This window comes from Bombus pascuorum, chromosome 2, assembly GCF_905332965.1.
Source record: "Bombus pascuorum chromosome 2, iyBomPasc1.1, whole genome shotgun sequence".
Classification (NCBI taxonomy): Eukaryota; Metazoa; Arthropoda; class Insecta; order Hymenoptera; family Apidae; genus Bombus; species Bombus pascuorum.
Genome location: NC_083489.1, coordinates 18,254,357 through 18,276,746, shown reverse-complemented (window position 1 = coordinate 18,276,746; position 22,390 = coordinate 18,254,357). Strand labels below are relative to the sequence as shown.

General features: G+C 34.9%; 1 protein-coding gene and 1 long non-coding RNA gene across 4 annotated transcripts in view; one reads left to right on the top strand and one right to left on the bottom strand.

Moving 5' to 3' along the window:
- LOC132916239 (prickle planar cell polarity protein 3-like) overlaps positions 1 to 22,390 on the top strand; it is a 117,284-nt gene that overhangs the window by 48,312 nt on the left and 46,582 nt on the right. Inside the window, exon 1 of one of the 3 annotated variants that reach the window (XM_060976058.1) lies at positions 20,527 to 20,936. The exons of the other annotated variants lie outside the window; for them this stretch is intronic. Coding sequence (XP_060832041.1) covers positions 20,839 to 20,936 — 98 coding nt within the window. The 5' untranslated portion in view covers positions 20,527 to 20,838. Of the gene's footprint in view, positions 1 to 20,526; positions 20,937 to 22,390 lie in introns of those variants that run through there. 3 annotated transcript variants of the gene reach the window in all.
- On the bottom strand, positions 6,137 to 6,519 carry LOC132916774 (uncharacterized). The gene is made up of 2 exons (XR_009660196.1): positions 6,373 to 6,519; positions 6,137 to 6,330 (listed from the first exon to the last, which is right to left on the bottom strand). It is a non-coding gene; the product is annotated as an uncharacterized LOC132916774 (long non-coding RNA).

Below are 22,390 nucleotides of genomic sequence, written 5' to 3'. Positions count from 1 at the left end.
TTAATTTAAAATATTAATTTAATAATTTTGGTAATTGTTGCAATAAAAAATATGGAATATATATTATAATATATTAAGCTTATAGGTTTATAATTTATCCCCAAATATTCTAAATTCATATGATTTTTTATCTGAATTTTAAAGAAACAATATGTCTATATAATCTTTAAATTTAAATCTGAACCTGAATACGTAAATATGAATGATACTTTGTTTAAAACTCTCTCTCCTAATTTGAAACAAAGTATAATATTTAAAATTTGCTTCATTCTTAAAATGATACAATCTTAAGCAATTTGGGGAAAGGATCAACCACTACAATTTCAAACAGACATAATATAATATTTATATTTAAATGTGAGTCTGACTATTTGAATCTAAATTTGAATAAAATTTTATTAAAACTCTTCTTATAACCAAGCTATAATGTACATTCAAAATACAATACTTTAGTATCAAAATTGATGCAATTTTGAACATATTAAGAAGAAAATCAACCACGATTGTTTCAATCAGTAATAAACTTGACCAATATCAATCAGCCTATAGAAGAAAATTCCAATCTCCTTCGAACAAAGAAAACAAAAATCGAAATGAAATGTGAAGGAGAGGAATGAAATTGGAGATAGAGGTCCAGTCTCCATTTGTTTGTCATGATCGGCGTTCAACGAACGACGACGAATCAGTGAGTTAGCATAAATTGCGGGCACGCGCAAATCCAGAGTTTATCCGCGGCAGGAGTTTCTCCCCGATGAGCGATTCGCATGTAAACGATATCCTGTATACTGCCCTTTGGCGACCGCTCGTAAAACCGAGGGCCACCTGCTGCCTCCTCTTTCTTCCACCCGAATACTGCGACAATCTCTGCACACAACCCGTATACACCGAACTTCTATCTAAGTATATACGAAATTCCAGGATCATTGCCTAGAATTCACCGGTACGTGGACAGGATTTTCCAGAAATAGACGAGATTTCCACAGGATGCTGCTCTTAGAATTTCTATGAGTGAAATAGAAGTTTCCGGAATTTCGTCCAGAAAATGGTGCTGGAATATGGGCTGCAGGCTTGAAGATTGAATTTCATTATGGTAGCAATATGTTGGTTAATTTATGATACGCAGTCATCGTCATATCGTGGGAAGAAAAACATAAGAAAAATATTCAAATTTATATTTTCATGTATTCACATTCAGATGTAACTTTTTAATTTCAAACATACAATGAAGTTTCCAGTTTGAAATTCAAATTCGAAAATGTTAATTTACATTCAAAATCTTCTATTTGAATTTAAGTTCAAGCCTGCACATGCTACATCAAATTCAATTGACCTCAATGAAGCTTAGATCCAGATATACACGTTCAACTTAAATTTTACATAAAAGATATAACTTAGAAAAAACGAAGCTGGCACCCCGATGGGGGTAGCCACCCACATGCTATATTTATTTTTATTTTATTTTTTTTTTTTTCGCCAATAAGATATAACACTTTACCAAATGTCCATAAGAACAATTGTAAAAAAAAACAAAATAAAATAAAAAAAAACAAACTAAGTTTCCAAATTCCAGTCCAAACTGCACTTCATCTTATTATCAAACTCACAAGATATATCAAGAAACAATAAATCAAACATATAGAATAATTTATTTTTAATAAAAAATATAGAATAAAATAATTAAAATAAATTAAAAAACACAGACATAATGCATGCATATAATATATATATATATATAATATGATATATATAATACATGTAATATATAACAAATAATGCGAAATGTATATATATATATATCTGAATGTATACATTCAATCTGAAGTTCAAGTTTCCAAATTCTAATTTAAATTCCACCTCATACTGTCATCCACTCCATAAGCCACGCCCATAGGACCACTTCTCATTGTCAGTCTCCCTAATAAACAAATTTCCACATCTTGGGCAGCGCCTTAGTCTTTGCTGTAGACAAACGTCCTTAAATTCCCCTAGGAATCTGCAGAATATTCACTATCCATCATACAGCCACTTTCCACGTAAGAAAAATCATCAATTCTATCATCTCAATCGACAAGCGTCTGGATCTCGTTATGGACATCTACCCACTTTTTTTATGGAAGAAGAACTTTTTTATGGGGCTTTTGAATTTCAAAAGCTTTACATAACCAAGGAATCGCCCCGACGTCGCGACGCCTCTTCAGGAGTCAGGGGTTGATACGTTAGACGCGAGCTCATCAAGAAAACGAGTACCCATAGTGAATACTGATGTGCCACGATCGCGGGGGTAGCTTCTATCCGCCCCCATAATTCCCAGTCTGTCCACCGGTAGCTAGGTTGAATGAAGTCGGCTATGATTCTTCCTATTTTCCACGGAAGATGAGTTCGTTTCCCTCGTACGATCACTCGTATTGTATTCCAATATTCAAACCGCTTTTGCGATCGTTATCTGAAAATGGAAGACACGAATAATGTTGGAGAGTGGGGAGACAGGTTTTCTACAGGGAGTTTGTATGATCCGACGGGGATTATCGGAATATAAGGTAGGGAATATGAGATGGGGGTATATTTTTGTGTGTGGAATTTGATTGGAATGATTGATTTTGTTCTAGATATTTTGTTGTTGAGTATTTGTAATGCAAAAATTTGAATTTGAGGTTCCTAGTATCATGTAGTAGAATTTTGTGATGTGATTGTAAAATAACAAAATTGGAATTGCGTTGAAGTTGAGTTTCATGTAGCTATATTTTACAAGATTTTTATTTCTTTTTTGTTTAGTTACCAGTTATTCTAGTTTACTAGTTATTTTGTTTTATTACTACATATATTACTGTATTATTTAAATACGAGTAATATTTTAGTATTGTATTCTTTTACTATATCATATGGGTAGCAAATATAAGACACATGTAATAGAATACTTACAAACAAGAGGGACTTAAACAAAAAGCTTTAATTTAATGTGTATTCTTTATTCTGCTCTTTAAAGAAATGAAAATGTTACTAGCTGAAATACTAAAAAATTACTAACTAAAATAACATCTTTAAAGTACTATATACCATTATAACCTTCTACGACATAAAAGAATTAAATGAAAAAGATTTCACAAATATTAAATTACACAATGTAAAAATATGTAAAGAATAGCTACATATTTAAATGAATTGTATGGAAGTGTTCAAATGAGAGCGGCAGACGCATTCATGTAACAGGTATAAAGGCTAAAAACCGACAATATATTATGGTGGAGGAAGGTGGACCGGAAAGAGGCAGCGTGGTCGCGCGGCAGCCGCCACGTGCTTCGAGTCGAGTAGTGGCGAACAACACCGAACATGGCCGAACGCGAGATTTCATGTTAGAACCCAGTGTCGGAATGCTTTGCTCTCAGTCGTAGGCGCGTGCCACGTACCGCCGTGTCACCAAGTGTGGGTGTTTGCTCGTTTTCTTCGTTTTGACATATCTCTTCGTGCCGCTACTCGCGTGTTACTCTATTTAACAAATCGTCGACAAATATCGATATAATTTACTACCAACTGTATATTCATCGATTTATCCAATTAATTTATATAATTTAAGTTTGGCCCAAATACAAACTTTTTCGTAATCTATAAGCCGACATAAGTTTATGACATTATCATTCGTGAAATAGTGATTAAGTGGTTAAATAATATCGAACTAGCGACTCGAAAATTTATCGAATTTCAAAGATTGAGTGACGTGCAATGTCACGTGAAGCGAAATGAAGAATCGTTAAAGAATGTACTGGTGGCAACAACGGAACATCAGATAAGAGGTAAGTTGAAAAAAAACTGGTAAAGTAGTGTTTCACAAACTGGCCATGGTTTAAGACTTGTTTGGCCAGTTATCCGAAGAAGTATATTTTTACGAGCTCTTTTAGGAACTGCTTAAAAATTTTTTTATGAATTTTCTTCCAGTGCATATTGAGATATAGATAGATGAGATATTTCTTTATTTTACATACACAGCACTAGGGTTTCCTACTACGAAATTTTACCAATTTATTTACAAATTTACCAATTACCAATGACACCCTATTGCATATTGAGTAACAACTTCGGTCACAAATCCAAAGCAGCCATACAATTAAGACTGTAAAGTTATAAAATTTTATAACGTACAATCCTCAATTTATTATTTGTCAATTATTACTTATTATTGTTACGTACTAAATTATTGTTTTAGAAGAGAGCTCAAAAGTTGATTCTTAGAAATATGCTTTAAGAATTGGTGGGGATAACGACGGTTAGTTAATAAAGTAAAATCCAGTCCACTTAAGGCGTCATAGTTGTATAATATTATTTTTTCTAAGGAGTCAGTTTTGTGTATCACTTCGAAATCTCACTCTGTTCGTCAAGAGGAATACTCTGTGATTCTCATTTGATTTATTGCGACGACGGCCGACTTCGCTGTGACAAGAAACGCGGAACGGAAATTGAAACGGAACGATGACAGAGAGAACGACGGTCTTTGAAGATGCGCCAATTAGCGGGCAAGTTTTCGAGTTTGTCCGCACGAAATGCCAAGGACCGTTACTTAGTGGTGCAGCTCTTTTCAACGCATTTCGCGTTGCGATTTTTAATTAGCTCCCGGTCGACTCTAGAGATTAAAGTACCGCGGCATGCATATTCACTGTTGCGGTTAAGTCGTTGGTGTTTTGTCCGTTGGAAGATACGGTGATTCGCGCGGCACAGTGTTTTGAGGTTATGAGTGAAAGAAATAATTTTTCTCATGCGAAACAAGTAAAAAGTTCAAAGTTAAAAAATTAAATTACGAAGGATTAAAGGAGAAATTCTGTTAAGTAACAATATTTCATTTCTTTATGATCATATATATTCAATATGCATGTGTAATTATTAATATAACTGAAATGTATTTGATTTTGGGATGGTGAAAATGTTTTATTAAATTCAATAATTTTGTACAATGGTTTGCAACTATATTCTTGAACTGTTCCCAACTAGTACACTATTGAGACTGTTTACATTTTTCTAAAAGTTGATTCTTTATTTTACTTGTCTTCCTCATGAATTTATAGTAGGTACTACTATGTTACGTTTAATTCTTTTATATGATTTTATTTTCAAACTTATCTTTCAGCTAGAATTAATTGTTATACTATCGAGGCTATTCACATTTTTCTTGAAACCAGTCCATTTCTATTTAATCATAAATTCGTAATATATATTCATAGTAATCTATAACAACTATGTTATTCTCATAACTTTCGTAAACTTCGCTGTAAAATATATATATGTCAAGATACACAATAGTTCCTGATTTTACGGTACCTTTGCTTGTCTTAATCCTGGTGAAACTACTCCGCAAGATTCGAAAAATGTTCCAACGGTTGAACCACATCGGTTGAACCATGTCGGTTGAAGACAAATTCCGGGCGAGCTTTACGAAAAGAGGGATCCTTATCAGGGACCTGATCACAACGAACCTCAACCAAGTTGCTGTGAGCATGCAATACGAATCTCCTTAGATCTCTTGCGCTTCAGCCTATCTCTCCCGGCGTTTACCCGAAAGGGATTACTTTCCCATTAGGATCTTGTCTTTCGAGGACAAATAGTCGAAACTCGAGCCGGTGCTACTGTCCAAGCAGCCACGGTGATTTTTCCCCGAGGTGGATCCTTTTATCAAGGACCCGGCAGAGGCTCTCTTCTTTTCTTCGATTTTTACCTCTACCAGCAAGGTTACCAAATATTTCAAAGCGCGCTTACTCTTTTGTCATTACTACTTTAGAAGTCCATTTTTATCTTCTTTATTCTTGTCTTTTTTATTTGTTTTTATAACAAAGAATAAATTAAAAGTAAGTTAGAAATTCAATAGAGAATAAATTAAAAATTAGAAATACAATAAGAGATACTTAGGGGACCAAAAGATGTATACACATTTCAACAAAAGAAATTCCAACCTCTGTTAACCCTTTGCACTGGAGGACTTTTTCGGTTGGGCATAGCTGCTACTCCGGATGATTTAGCATATACGTGACGTGTGTCTTATAGCTAGCGTAAAATTAATTTTGTAATATTGATTTCTGTATTTTTTTTGTATGATAATTTATAGAGTATTCACTAAGATACATTCTTGAATATAATTGATCTCATTTTTCAACAGTTCAAAATGAAGTTCATCTTCATTTGAGTTAATTTCACTTCCGAAAACCATTTTTTAGGGTTTCTAACCTATAATACTTTTGCCATGACCGTCGCTTCCGAACTAACGCTGGAGACGTTGTCAGAACCATAGTTTCGGAGGGATATGGGATTAAATATTTCATCTGTATTTTAAAGTCTGACACTTTACACTTTCTAACAAAGAACATAAAGAGCTAAGGAACCAATTTACGAAACAATATTGCACTCTCAACAATTGGAGATGTCAAAATCTACCATAAACAGGGACTGTTGCCTCTTGCTCGCCACTGGAGTTGCAGCACGGAACGCCGTGTTGAGAGTTGCTTCTCAAATGCAAAGGATTAAAGTGTGTATGTATTTTCTTGGCTCCTTCATAAATTAAAAATTAGGAATTTGATTAGAAGTAAAATAAAAGCTAAGTTCAGTGTTGGAAATAAATCATAAATAAAGTGACAGTTCAGTGATAAATAAATGACAAAGTTAAATGGGTTATTTTCTGTTCAATTTATTCAAATAATATTCTTCTTCTTTATCAACTTGTATTTGTCATTCAAAAAGTACCCATGACAGACGCCATTTTTCCGTTTCGTACTACATCTTCGATGTGAAACTACATCTCTCCCCTCTTCTCTTTCACACCATGTACTCCCCACTCCCTACGGCTACAACGTTGGAAATAATAGGCGCCTCATCAGTCGGAAATGAATGCTTTAGATTACCGCGATAAGCTAGTAAGCGTGAAGCGTGCCTTTAGCTGCAGTGCCAACCTCTGGTGGTAGGGCCCTCTGTGCGGTTGACGACTTCGTAACCTGAAGATTCGTCAATGTCAGACCCCATTAGCAGCAGCCCTTCGTCTACTGTCGACTCGCTAATTCCTTCGTACAGTAAATGCGGTGTAAACGTATATGTACGCGATACGTATATCCTTACAATTATACATAGAACACTCGAAATATTGGTTTAATGGGTTTAACCTAAAATTGTAGTTCAAATTCCATAAACTCAACTATGAATATTTTTTCTCTACATAAATTATAGATATATTTATTCAGTAATATATAGTCTTGTAAGTTAGAAGCAAATCCAGAATTGAATTTGGATTCTGATGTAAGTAGTTGCATTCTGTCTTTGTTATATTTCACCTATAATCAATGCTACGAATAAAATTTGAAAAATGTATTTTTCTCCAGAATATTTCAAAGCAGGCGACGAATATGTACACACGATAGCACACTATAAGACAGAATGAAATGAAACAAAACCATAATGAAATATACAATTGTTACAAAAAGTATTTGTACATACCCTTAATTTTGAATGAAGCATTCTTTTGTCAGGTTCCATATCTCATTTCATTTTCATTCAGTTCATTCAGTTATTACATTTCTGTAGTTGCGTAAAAGTACATAGTACCAACTGATATGAAACTTATTATATTTGGACTTGATTAATTAGTATATAAATGCTGTAATAAATACAACGGGCTATACATATTTTTTATAGCCACTGTAGGTTGTCATATAACAACAGTGCCATCTATCAGCCTTCCACCACATTCTCATGCAATTATACCCTAGCTTAACATCAAAACATCAGTAATGGACAACAAACCACCGACGAATAAGAATTTATGTAAATACGGTCGATGTTTTTGGTTAATGCGCAGAGTGGGAAATAACAGCGTGGAGGCTGGCGTCCATCGCTTGTCGCTCGCTCGCGAGATAAAGGTTAATTTAACACCGCGTCGTGCTAATGCTGCAATGTACAACGATGCTAACGTTAAACACGCATCGTAAGTCCGTTTCCACGCGAAATCGTAAAGTCAGTGGGGGAATCACCGTCTACGTTGCATTTTCGACCGTTTTTCAACAGTGCTTACAATGTATTACGAAGATAAGAGCCTCCTCGATTAAACCTGAATTCTGAGGTATCACGCTTCGACGATTCCCGCGCTACTCGAAGATTTACGCGGTATGGGGAATATCCGGCTTGCTTATCGCGTTAAGTAAATCGTTTTGTGGTTACCTTTCGATTTACGTTTACGTTTGCGTACTGCGGAACATCGTTGATACGCTTGGCGAATCGAAAAACTGGAATTAACGTGGAATCTTAATCTTAATCATCTTAATGGAATATAATAATTATCCCTTTTTGTGGAGTAAATTAAATGTGAAGTGAAACTTAATGTCATTTAAAGGTTATGGTAACTAAATAAATCAATAGAAGAATTATTTGATGCATATTTGACACGTTTTGGTCTGAATATTAATCGTGCAATCTGATTGGTTGATATTTCTCTTCTCTGTTAATGATTGGTTCAAAAGATTCTAATTATTATGGAGACTTGTAATGATGGAATGTATTTATAATTAACATATGTATGATCCTATTATTGTTGTTACATAAATTACATAAAATTTAAGAAGGTTAAATGGTGTCCACGTCATTAGGAATAACGAGAGGATACTTTCAAGAATTAATGTACATAAAAATCAGTGTATACGCATAAAATTTAGAACAGTTGGTAAGAACATTCGCTGGCGAAGTAATTTTATACCTGTTCTCATCGCAATGCAATTTATAGCTCGCTATGACACGCGTTGATTTATCATAAATGTAAACCGTTTCTTGCCCGTTCGCTTTGTCATACGCTTTTAATTGCCGCTTTTAATGATCGTCATGGTTGTACCTTAAAACCGGCGTTCTGGTAATAAACCTTTTTCTGTATCCGGTGGAATGTTCGGTCGAGATCTAGAATCGAGATCTAGAAACTTCTTGAGGTTATAAAGTTATATTAATAAATCTTCTGGTTCTTTTTCTCTTCTTTTAATTGTATTTACAACTTCCATTTCCGTATTATTACCAATTGATTCTATATTGGGATTATGATTACAAAAGTTCCTTTGAAAATACTGATCCAACTTTTGATGTCTTTTGAATTCGATACGTTCACTACTTAAGCGATCCAATCATGTGTTATAAATTTTGTCGTACTATTTTCACTACTAATTTTCAGTATTTGCAACTACAGACTATGACCGTCTACAACCTTCAGTAACCTTTGTCTCACCTTTCAGAACTTAGCAAATGTTATCTCCCTAAAGATAAACTAGTACGATAAGCATAACACGGTACTAAATATTACAACCTAACCTTACCAACACTAACCTATAAATATCGTAGAAATCTAAACCTTTAAGGTTAGAAACTTCACATCGATCATTACCAAATATTTCAAGTTCTCACATTATCACCAAACACTAATTTATTCCTTCGAAAGTACCACATTAATCTCCCAAATTTACATTTTCCTCGAATTTCGATAGACGAGCACCGAACAGCACTTACGCGTAACGAATGGGAAAAGTTTTTTCGATTCCATTGTGAAAGAGAACACGATAAGGCCGAGGAAAAAAGAACGTGAAATTAACAACGAACTCGTTATTTCAAAGAAAAAGGTGCAAGGGACACGTCTGAAGCCCTCGAGACCAGATTAGACACGGCTCAGTGGAAATGAAGAAGGAAAAGAAATATATGGCGTCAAATATTTAACTTAGTGTGTTGTACCATCGAAATTGGGACAAAGAGAGGGGAGGTTGAATTGTGGAGGGTGTTAAGATTTGCAGGAAAAGAGATTCGTTGAAGATCGTTTACGATCGACAAATACAAGGGATCCAATTACTAATGACCAAGTGCTTAAACAAAGATGGCTTTCTGAAACATTGACTATATCTATGTATACAATGACTCATACTATTTCTTGTCTTCAGTATTGCTTGTATAGGATTAGAAACATATGGTTATGTCGATATCTAATTTGTTGAGTAGATCAGCTCTCTAAATATTAGAGAAGAATAGAAACCACTTGATCCATATCTGACAGATATTGGTTCAAATGTCGTTCGAGCGATCTGATTGGTCTATGCTTGCTCATTGGTGACTAATTTAAAGAATTCTAATTCTTATGAAATGTATATAAAATCTTTACTATGTTGGAATTTATTTTGCAATTAATACATACGATGTTGAGGTTGGTGAAATTGCTCTTCATTGATTTGGGACAACCATTTAAAAAACAATGAAGAACTTTATATCACATTTTTTTTCATCTTCATTTGATGATAATTTTTTTCACAGGGTGGGCAAATGAAAATTTTGGTCGGACGAAATTGGACAGATCGTGTCCTCGGACAAACGAATACTGTTTACTTCGTTTTTTTTTAAATTTGCATTTGATAGTGCTTCACCATCTTACGGACTTGTCAAATCAAAATTTCTTTTTCCAAAAGACAAAACTCCCAAAGGGCACGGCAAGTAACATCTATGCGCATGGCACATACGTAGTAAGTTTCGAGTATCGACCTTCGATGCAACGACAACCCTTCCTTACGGTGCATCAATTCGCCTCGATGTTCTCCACCCAAGCACGAACGACGTTTCATGAACCGTGAGTTACGAGGATAAGAGAAAGTTCCGCGCGAGGCGCGACGCTTGAAAATATGGCGGGACCGCGTTTATATGCCGCACAAGGAGATTCCACGCGAGAAAGGAGGGGTCTGCTATGCCGGCGAGTTTGAAACCTTTTAAAAATATCCAACGGCCGAAACGAATGGCGCAGCACGGCGAGACGACCGAAATAGAAAGTCGAACTGGGCGATCTCGCCATCTGGCTAGCTCTTTTTTAAGTTAGTACTTGAAGTCTGTGTCTGATGTTCTCTCTCTCTCTCTCTCTCTCTCTCTCTCTTTGTCTCTCTATATATATGTATATATTTTATTTTATTTATTAAAAATAATATGAAATATATATACAAGGTGTCACATAATATTTGAGGGATATTAATACTAATTTATAGAATCGATTTCGGACATCAAGACAATGAGAAAACTTGAGAAATATGAATTACAAGTGAAATAGAGAGAAATTTCCGTCAGTTAATTAATACTCATTTCTGGTGTAAAATACTATTGTTTATGGCATGAAAAATAATCCTTAAATAAAATTTTTATTGTTTTAACGTCTGGGGCCAATTTTATATAAAAATATTCACCACATATTTTGCGAAATTCTGCAAAATACTTAAATTATTTGGAACAGTGTAATTAAATGGTGAAGTTTTATAGTCGAATGTAGATAATAAATACAATTATATAATTTGTAACAAATCACATAGTCTTATAAAGATATAATTAAACGTTAGGAGATTGCTAAATTGTTGAAAGAATATTTTTATTATATATTTTTTTCGCGACTTAAGAAAAGAATGATTCTAGATAAAAGTGACAACTTCACAATAAATCCATGCTACTTGTACGAAAATGTGCCTTCTTCTTTACGTCAGAGGAATGTGCCACGGGGCATAAAGAAAAACGAGCAGGGCGTGTATTCGAAGGATTTCGATTCCCCGCCAGATTTCGTTGTCACTGGCCAAGCTTCTCTTGATTTCTCGATTTCCCTCCACGACACCTTCGCGCACCAGGGTAAATATTTGATGTGATTTTTCTTCTTTCTAACCCATCCCCTCTCCAATCTTGACGCGTTCATCCACAACCATCAGATTCGTACCCTTGTTACTTAGTTCCTTCCTTTTCTCCTATCTTTCTCTTATTTTTCCCTTCGAGTTGGCACGTTTTCAATGATAATCCCTTACTACCCCTCTTTGTTAAACTTTTAGGACCATTGTTCTTCGTCCCTACATTTCTTTCTTTCTTTTACGATTCAGAGGGAATTCTTTTTGATCGTTAATAATTTATCTTTTTAAATATGATTTTATACTTCTAAATAAGTTTCAGTACATTCAACAAATGTAAGTTTATGTTTTTATCAGCATAACTAAGGAAGTGAATATAAAACCCAGGCTGAGAAGGAAAACAATCCGCTAATTGTTTAGAGCAATATATTCATATATTTTGATTATTCACAATCGACTAAAATTTAAAACCTATACCAAAGATATGCAAATGAGAAGTATGTGAAAAATGACATGTATAGTCAAGGACAAGTATAAGTTTTTAGAGAAATATTGAAATTTCCAAAAATCTATAAAATATATATTTGAATTTAAATTTGTATCTGAAATTCTCAAAGTCCGTAAAATTTCCATCTGAAATTACCAAAGCAATCCTCGAAATTCTCACAATTTATAAAATGTTATTTTCAAATTGCCAAAGTTCGTAGAATTTTCATTTGTAATTACCAAAGCCTATAACATTGCCATTTAAAACTCTCAGTATTTCAAATTTCTCCTAAAATTCCCCAAATTGTTAATGTTTCCAATTTAAAAAACTACAAATTCTTCGTTCCAGCGAAAATTCATTGCCTCCCATTTACTCGTTTCCTCTCTCGTACATTTTCTCGCACATCCATCTATTCCGACACGCATTCCGCCCCTTTTTGCCATTGCCTTTTTTGCGAAGACTTGGATAGTTTCAAATCACGATGGGGCGTGCTTGCGTCGCAGGCGGCGCATTCGATGAAAATACTGCCTTAACCGTTTCAAGGGTTGTAAAAATGTATGGGGGTGTCGCGTGCGCACATGGTACACGCATCATCGCGGTAGGAAAGGGTTTCTTCTGTATGTTTATCTACCCTCCTGCCTACTATACAACTGCACGATAAGAACTACGATTCTCGCTTCAACCGCTCAGATAACACGACTAAAAGAAAAAGAGAAGAGAAGAAAAGACAAAGAGCTTTATGATCTCCGTGGAATTCTTGTCGATGGAAGAAAAAGAATAGAGGGTGGTTCTACCCGTTTTTCTTGTAATCCTAGAATCTTTCTTGAATTAGTCAGTCAGCTTTTAGCATAAAATTGTTGATTAGACTTTTGTAGTCTTCAGAGTGATTTGCATGATGCGGAGCAATTTGAATAGATATGTACGTAAGGCAAGGGGGCTTTACCAAAGTGTTTTATGTACTTTGTGTGTTTATAAACGTGTATAGGGTGTAAAAAGTAGTAGGACTAATAAAATGAAAAAAGAGAATCTCGTTTAAGAAATTCCAGATACCCTTAATCTTAATTTGAATCTTAATGGAATTTTGATTGATATGACTGTTATAATTGCTATATAATTCTTTGTACCATTTACGCACACAGTCAAATATTATTTCACGAATTTTAGTCGACTTTTCAATTTCCCTTTTTTTACCATTATAAGAATTGATCGCTTAAATTAGTCGTCTACATCTTTTGGGTTACTTCTCGTTCCATCTTCTATCGTTATAACATTTCTTAAGTTTGATAAAAATATTTTTAGAAGAAGCTTCAATTGTTAATTTGTTAATTTTTTTTAATTATGATTATAACTTGACACGTGTGATTTTTCATTTTAATTGTATAGCAAAATTTTTTTTTAATATTTGGATCTTCAGGATTTTCTTTTTGTTTTTTTTGAGCTATCAGTGATGAAAATTAGAAAAGGGACAGAGAAAGACGGGAGATTTGGTTGACTAAGCAAACGTTTAGATAAATCAATAAAACAGCTTTCTTCCGAGGCGTTCGAACCCACAAAAATCGCCCCTGTAACAACCCTTCCCTTGCAACATCGTACTGTACGCGATCCTATCGGGAAGAACCGACCAACGCTTTATTTGTGGTGATCGGATAACACTTGTGAACAGACGAAGAAAAAAGATAGTATTGCTAAATCAGCGACTTCCTGTTTTCGTTCTTTACTGAAAGCTTTCATACGTTTCGAAGAATACGCGATTCACGCTAATACACAAAATCGATAGTCTTAATGAGAAGTTATGTTTCCGCCATATTGGAATGTAAAATGAAATTAAAGAGCATTTAAGGAAGAAATTATATAATTATTTTGCTTACTTTTTTTTTATGAAATTCTTAGTACTATTGAATAATGTAATTAATATCAAAGGATTCGTTTTGTACATCCTTGCTACGATTTTTAAACTATCGTGTTATTTGAGCCGTTTATTATGAGAATGGGGTAACTACATTTTCTTTAACATTTTGCAGACTTCTATTTTCCAACTGTTGGCGACGGGAGATGCGAAGTCACGTTTTATATACTTCATGCGGTATTCTATGAAAATGTTAATTACTGTTAAATAAAACAGTAAAATAAAGCAGTGGATGCTATGAACAAAATGTTATGGATGTATTTTTACATTACGTGCTTAATATATTGGATATATTTTTAATTTTTTTTAAATATATTTTTTTATATTTAAGTAGAATTTAATAGAATAATAAATTTTGCTCAGTACCTTTCCATCGGGGAAATTGTTTCCAACATATTGAACTAAGAAGCTTTACTAGAAGTATCGTTGATTTTTAATAAAATATTACTATTATTGTTAAAAGCTGCTCGGAAAGTTCGTTCCAATTTTTAAGGAATTTGATCAACATAAAAAATCATATTGAAAAGCCTTATGCCGAAGAACTTGAGACGTTCTGGAAGTATGGAATATTCAAGTTACGTGAAAGATGGAGAAAGGTTGAGGAACAAAATGGCACCTATATAATTCAATAAATGTATATCGAATCAAAATGTAACTCGGAACGAACTTTCCGAGCGACGTTTTCAATCTTTTTAATTACTCAAAAAACACGCGAGAATTCAGGCTATGTGCTTGTCAGAGCATACGGTCCTCAAAGTGCTAACAATGAGATATCTAAGGATTCACATGTCATACAATTAAAAAATACATATAGACAAGAAGTTGTATGAATATGTCTATGGTAGAAGTTTTAATCGTGTTTTGTAGATTTTTAAAACATCTAAGCTTATCATACAGTGATTTTTGTAAGAATACAGTAAGGAAGAAAATGCTTTTGCAAATACCGATCGTGAGGAGTTGTCTCACTTCCATAATTAATGGATTATGAAAATCGTAAACAGCAATTTATTTTTGAGATATCGTTCTTATTATTATTTTGTACCTGTTCGGGATTTTGAGTGGCCTTCCGTTTATGGCTTGGACGGGCCCTATCCCTTCTTTGAGAAGTTCCGAAGTACCTGTCCTCCCCGAGCTGTAAATCTAATGATTCAGAGGTCAAGGAAAACCCGGCTGGGAAGGTACGATGGACGGACAAGATCCAACGGCTGGTGGGGAGAATCGGCAACATACTAGGAGAGTCATCATCAGAACATCGCACCGTGCGGCTGAAATACTAGAGTCATCAACTGAGCGGCTGAAATACTTCAGTCTCAACAAGACCTTACCACCGTCGTGTTCATAACATCAAACTTTACTTTTATACAACAAGGACAAATAAAGTGCCAAATTACGTTAACACTCGATGTATTAAACCTCCTCTATTTTGAGCATTATGTCATTCAAGGTACGCGATATCGGTTTGACCTAATCGGTTGCTCTTTAGCCCATTTGCATTATGGCACTACTTAAGAGGACTGGTTCCTATCACCATGCGCGGTCGGTCGTAGGTGCAGTAAATGACATCCGAATTCTTCATGCAGTTTATCGAAAATTTACTGTTCAAAACTGTGAATACAAAGGAACGCGTGGATAAGTTGTAAGGTAGAAAAAATATATATTTTGAATATTAAAGTGTAAGTACAAAATTCGGAATATAATATGAGTTGATCCAGATCCGCACGCTAGCAGCGTTACCCTATGACTGAAAAACCCTGAAGCCAACGTTGCATGTGTACCGTTTATGGTTTGCCTTCGACGCAGTCTTTTGTCTATGCGCTGTCGATGGCTTCAGTGCTTGAGAAAACTAAAGACCAGATGTAGAGTTTTCTTAGAAGTGGCGACCGCTTCAACAAAAACGATTGGTAGACAATGTTACTTCGCAAACATCGCATCTTACATTCTTTATAACAGAGGAAAAAAGAAAAAATTATTTATTTAAAGAAAAATATGAAATAAGAAATTAAATCATAATATTTCTCGTGGAATTCTTTAAAATGGTCAATACAATAAACTGATATAGGCGAGATGCTGACAAACGAGTCAAACGTGATCTCTTACATCTGAAGAATACTTAGCGACTGAAATAAAAAGCAGTCGCAGCGCGCGGATTAATCCGCGCTTGGTGATAGAAGACAGTCGCAGCGCGCGTAACAATCCGCGCTTGGCGATAGAATAAAGTCGCAGCGCGCGTAATAATCCGCGCTTGGCGATAGAAGACAGTCGCAGCGCGCGTAATAATCCGCGCTTGGCGATAGAAGAAAGTCGCAGCGCGCGTAATAATCCGCGCTTGGCGATAGAAGAAAGTCGCAGCGCGCCTAATAATCCACGCTTGGCGATAGAAGAAAGTCGCAGCGCGCGTAATAATCCACGCTTGGTGATAGAAGACAGTCGCAGCGCGCGGATTAATCCGCGCTTGGTGATAGAAGAAAGTCGCAGCGCGCGTACTAATCCGCGCTTGGATGCAAATGGGTTAATTGATAAATCGCAACAGTATCATAAACGTTAAGTTAATGTCACTTAAAACGTCGACCTCGTCTATAATTCTGTTTCTTTCGATTCGATTAAAACACCTATTTTCCTTACCTAAATCGCTATCCTCTTCCGATTTTAAAATTCTTCACTTATTTATGTTAATGTGTCTTGTTTCTAAAATATACAACAATACCAATCTTAGAATTTAAATTAAGAAATAAAATTAGAATTAAAATTCGAAATATAAAAGTATTACCTGTATTAATAACCTATATCAGTATATGATGTTAACACAATTTAAAACAATAAATCATTCAAAATGGCTAAAATTTACATATCAACCGAGAGAATATAGCAAATGGAGTTGTTCCACTTTCACAGTAAATAACTACATTTTCCATTTACCAACCGAATTTATATTGACCTACTTTATGTAGTATATACTTAAAATTTACATGTTAATTTGGTAGTAAACTATAATTTCGTGTTTAATAAAAGCTAAAACGAGGTGAAACCAAATTTCTTTTCAGAAACGGAGTTGCCCTACTTTCATAATAAACGACAATGCAATTTTGCAACGTTATTTTCTTGTATTTATATCTATTATAAAGCGTATATTTAAACCCTATATTTCGTTTTAATCCTTCCAAATTTCTTCATCCTAATCATGCATGTAATATAGTTTTTTCTGGTTCTCCTCTAGTCATTTAAATTAAAAATTTTGATCTGTATCATAAATGAAAAGAATCTTAGGAAGTAGTTTGAGTGTTTCTCAACTTGAAAGAAGCATTCACATAAAACAACTAACATAATATTTTTTTATGTGCAATAATTTACTTGCTATGAATTGTTGCAAAATCTACAATATTATATACTTTCAATAGTTTTCATAAATAAGAAGACATAAGTTTCCATAATTATTATTTTAATTTAATTATTTCAATTATTTATTTATTAAAAAATACGTATTTTATTTTTTTCAAAACCATCGAGGTCCAATCGCTATCTTCAATTATTTTTCCCATAATTTTTTCATCACAACGAAGATATTTAAAAAAAAAAATGTTTATCGAAAATGGATGACCAAAAATGGTTTACCACCGATAAGCAGATTTTCCAATCAATACGAATACGTTTTGATCAAAATCGTGCACCAGATGCGAAATGCGTCGCATCTCCTCCCGCAACCCTACAACAAGGTGGTGGAGGGTTGGAACGCGGTTCTCTACATCAAATTTTCTCCTCGAGGAGGGCCCCATGTGTCGCGATCTGCGTATGCAAAACGGTAATCGAAATTCGCGTTGCGTACTCACGTGGGTAACGACACTCTGGAGAGAACGATGTCGAACGACAGGCCCGCGGTTCGATTCGAGGCGAGAGATTGTCTCCTGCGTCTGAAACGACAGGGGTGAGCGCTATAGATGAAGGTTATGGACTGAGATTCAACGTCGATGAGGACTGAGCGAGGGCGAATATCGTGGATTGGAGACAAAATTCGAATATAAATTTTTTTGCTGAAAAAACTGGTACATCTTTTCTTTCCTTCCTCTTTCATTTTTTCTTCCTTTTCCATTAGCTTCCTTTGCTATTTTATTTTTATATATGTCGGGTCGTCTTTGGAAAACGGCGCGTGTAATGAATCTTTCTGCGAGTTGTCCATTATTGTTGTGTACCAGATGATATTGATTGAAGCGAAGGTATTGCAAAGGTTATCAAGCGATATCGGCGAGTGAATAATTGAGATGTCGGTGACGATGAGTTTAGGTTTGATAACGAATACACGGTCAACGGGATGACGAGTGCGATTTTGAACTTGACGTACGTGTTCCCTGGACTAGTCGAACTTATCGAATTAAAAGTCAGTCCAAGTGGAACTACCCTTATATACTCCTCTCCGTATCTCTCTGTATCCCTCAGGTCAATCTCTGTTTTTAAGGAGAGCTATTTAATTACTTCATACCTCTGTTATACACGTCTCTCCCGTGATCGTGGCTACGTTCAGTGACCCATTATGTCACCTAACCCCAATCATAATTGACTTAATTCATAAACAGCTATTTCTCAGTTTTATTGTTTAAGTACGGCTATGATAAAAAGTCTGGACTAAAGTATTGGGGACCTTCCCAAACATTTCGAAAGAAAAGCCCCGGTGTCTTTTCATCTCCGATATATACGTGTACGGGTTGCCATGAGTCCTCAGAGCTGGAGGATGCTACAGAAATACGCTTGTCGTTTAGTTCGAGATCTTTTCTTCTGTTCATCCTTTCGTCGTGTAGAAAATTTTGTACATTTTCTTCTTTATTCCATTCCTTTATATCAGTCCCTTTTGAATCCTTTGAAAGACGATACAGATGGCATGAAAATCTAACAAGAGTAGTAGCGCATTTTATTGTATCCTAGCATCCCATATTAGTTGTCCTAAAATTGGATTTAAAATTAAAAAGGAAATTTTAATACTAACGACAAACAAATTTTAGATATTTACATTCTCACCACATTGGCATAAATACGATAAATAAATTCCTACCAATTTAATCAACATTTATTTTGTGTATTTTTTTATTTAGAATATTTCCCCTTAAATCCGTCTTCTTCTCGATCAGAAGATAATTCCTTATTAATTTTCATTCACATCTCCTCTGTTCTTCTTAAGTATGACTATAACTTACGTATTATCTCACCCTCGCAGCAATGCAATTCGTCGATCGACCTCGCGAAGCCAGGAAGGTTCGCATCGTTTAACTCGGACCGTTTGGACTCGTGTGACAGCGTCTGTCGGGCTTCTTATTAGTCATAGGCTGTGATGGGTAGTCGAGGGAACCCCTCGTGGACAACGTATCGAATGTACTTCGATGCACGCCGCGCGAGGGGGCCTTGTGCGTGAAGGGGCGCGCCCCCATGACCATCATGCACCCCGCTATACCATGTCCTTAGCTAGTGTTTCGCACGACGCTCGCCCGGTCGCCTGATCCTCGCGTTCGTCCTAACGAAATAACGCGAATATCATCTACTATTGTTTACCATTTTCCTGCTAGTGGTTATGGTTTACGCGTTCGAGGGTGGTGTAAGTGTTACGGGGGTGAATGCAGTGGATGACGATAGTGTGGAAGTGCTGTTGGAAGAGTCATCTGGTGGATTTCTGAATGGAGGAGTCACTAGAATCCCAGGAAAATGTTATAATGGAAGGGGTTACAATGTTGACAAAGCTTGTATGGTGAAGAACGAGTTTCTCTTTTGGATTTTATTCTTTGGGAAGTGTTATGGCTGGATAAAAGAATTTTATTTAGTAGATTGTCCCAAAAGATCTTTTCCTTTTGTAAGGAAATAATAGATGCACAACATGTTTTGTTTTATAATTTTATTGAATTATGCATGATCCATTTTTTAGTAATAGAACAAATGTATAATTCATTTTGTTGTAATAGAACAAAATGGATCATACGTAATTCAATAAAATTATAAAACAAAAAATGTTATGCTTCTTATGTTATTTCCTTGTAAAGCAAAAGAAACTCTTGGGACAACAATAATAGATGTAGAGATCAAAATTCCGTGCTTTTATAATAATATAAACATAATTCAATTTGTATCTCCATTTTGAACGATTGATTGAATTATATTAATTTGATAATGATGCTAATAACAATAATAATTTCACTAGCGATCTTATTTGTGTTTTTGTATCTTTGCATTTTCACAAGGTTGAAATAATTTCCGTAATTTAAATATTCTTCCATAAAACTGAAGGCACAGAATTTTCCTACGTTTGTTTCTTATTTTATTTATCTAGGAAAATTATTCTGAGTGTATAAGATATTTGCCATAAAAATAAATCAAGTTTCTTGTGCTTTATTTCTTTAACAAAATTTTGTCCACAGTTCTGTCTAACAAACTAAGTTCCTCTATGGAAAAACCAAATAAATATGTGAACACTGAAATTATATTAAATATAAAAAGTATTTTTATACCAAAATATGAATAATTTATAACAATATACAAAACTACCTGATACTCTTACAAACTATAATGCAAGGATAAACATCTCCAAAGAGAATATTATTTAAATGTGATACGAAACACTGTCGTTGAATTTCGAGCACAGAAGAGTCGAGGATAAACAAAGAGAAATGGCAAGCAGCTTAGCTCGGCTCGATATTGGGATTTATGCGTCGAGGGGAGTACGTGGACGATAATTCGCCGCGTAGCGGCGATCATGGAGGCGTTTACTCGTACAGTGTTTCCTTCTATACCATTGTACGCGGTGGACTTGCAATTTTTTCAACTCTTCGAATATCGTGGATCGTGGAAGGATGAGGCGTTTGTCTCACACGCGGTTTTACACTGGCGAACGCGTCAGGTGGCATATGATCAACGTGCAGCACTATCGAATAGGATTCGCGAACATCAGGTAATTTTTCTTCCACTCTGGATGGGTAGATTTTCATGATGTTAGAGTTTGATATCATCAGCTCCCTCGAGAGTTTGGAGTTAGAGTGCCTTGGAAGGGAGTTTAATGCATGGTTGGTGTGTGCTTCCTCTAAGTACAGCGATGAAAATTATTTTGGGTTTTTTTTTTTAATTTTGTTTTAAGTGTGACTTAAACAATTTTAAGTATAATTTCAACAATAGTTTATAAGTCAAAAAATAATTGAGTAATGAAAAAAGAATAGAATTTGTAATAAAATTTATCTTCTCTTTTAAATATTTCTTTATTATTATTTGTAAATTCTTTTGTTATTATATTATTGTATCTTGTTGTTGTTTTGTTCTATTGGTATTAATCTAAAAGATTTGATTGAATTTTGAGTTGAAGATATTTAATGTATTAATGAATTGAATAGTATACAATATTTTTCAAAAATATTATTGATAATGATTCCCTAAATAGTCCTAATGAACGTGTTCTCCAAAGTCTCGTTAAATATGTTCGCTCTAAATGCTTTGTTCACTCTTAAGAATTCACCCTTCAGTTAGTGTGCAAACGGTCCTATGCAGCCGGCATTTACACTTGTTAGACACAGTCACACCCTTCTGCATTCTACAAAATTATTACATTTACGTTCCCACTATAGTTTCCGTGAAAATCTTCAATTACTACAATTCTAGAAAAAGGTCTTCTAAAGATACTGACTTAGTTAATTTAACATATTCAGCTCGTTAACCTGATTAATTGCGACCTTATTAATTGTGAGCTAAAATATTCTTAATAAGATATGTAATTAGTATAATTAGCAAATAATAGAATAATTGTTTATCTCTTTCAATAAATGAGTAAATTAAAAGTGCATTGATTTATTGATTTATTAAAAGGGCATTCTTATTGATCAATGAATTGATAATAAGACAGTCAATGTAACTCAAAAATAAAAAATCAGCTAACTTATTAATTTGTCCGAGGAATCTATAATTCGAATTGTAATTTGGCTTTAATTTGCCCATCCTCTTATAGCACTCTTCAAAGATCTCCAAAGTTTCTAATAAGAGAATTTATTTTTGGCACACCGAAGAAGCGTAGTAAGTGTAAACGGCGACCAGGACCCGGTGAAAGAGCGTATTAATATAATCCTATAATTCCGCCGGATGTTCCGCTAGTACTCGCTCCTCGGTCAGCCGTTCCGGCGTCAGTATCAATTACTTTACCCTTGTCAACCCGGTTAACCCTCCATGGGTCTGGTGAATCGGCCTTTCGGCCGTCTCGTGTCAACATCTTCACCGGGTGAGACGCATCCCCGTGAAAACCTGAAAATTCGCTCTAGGTTTCTATGGAAGGGAGAATTAAGAAAGTTGAGGAATTGAATTTGAAATGAGGCGAAGTGAATTAGACAGGTTTGTTATTCATAAATGGCTTTGAGGTTAGGTAGA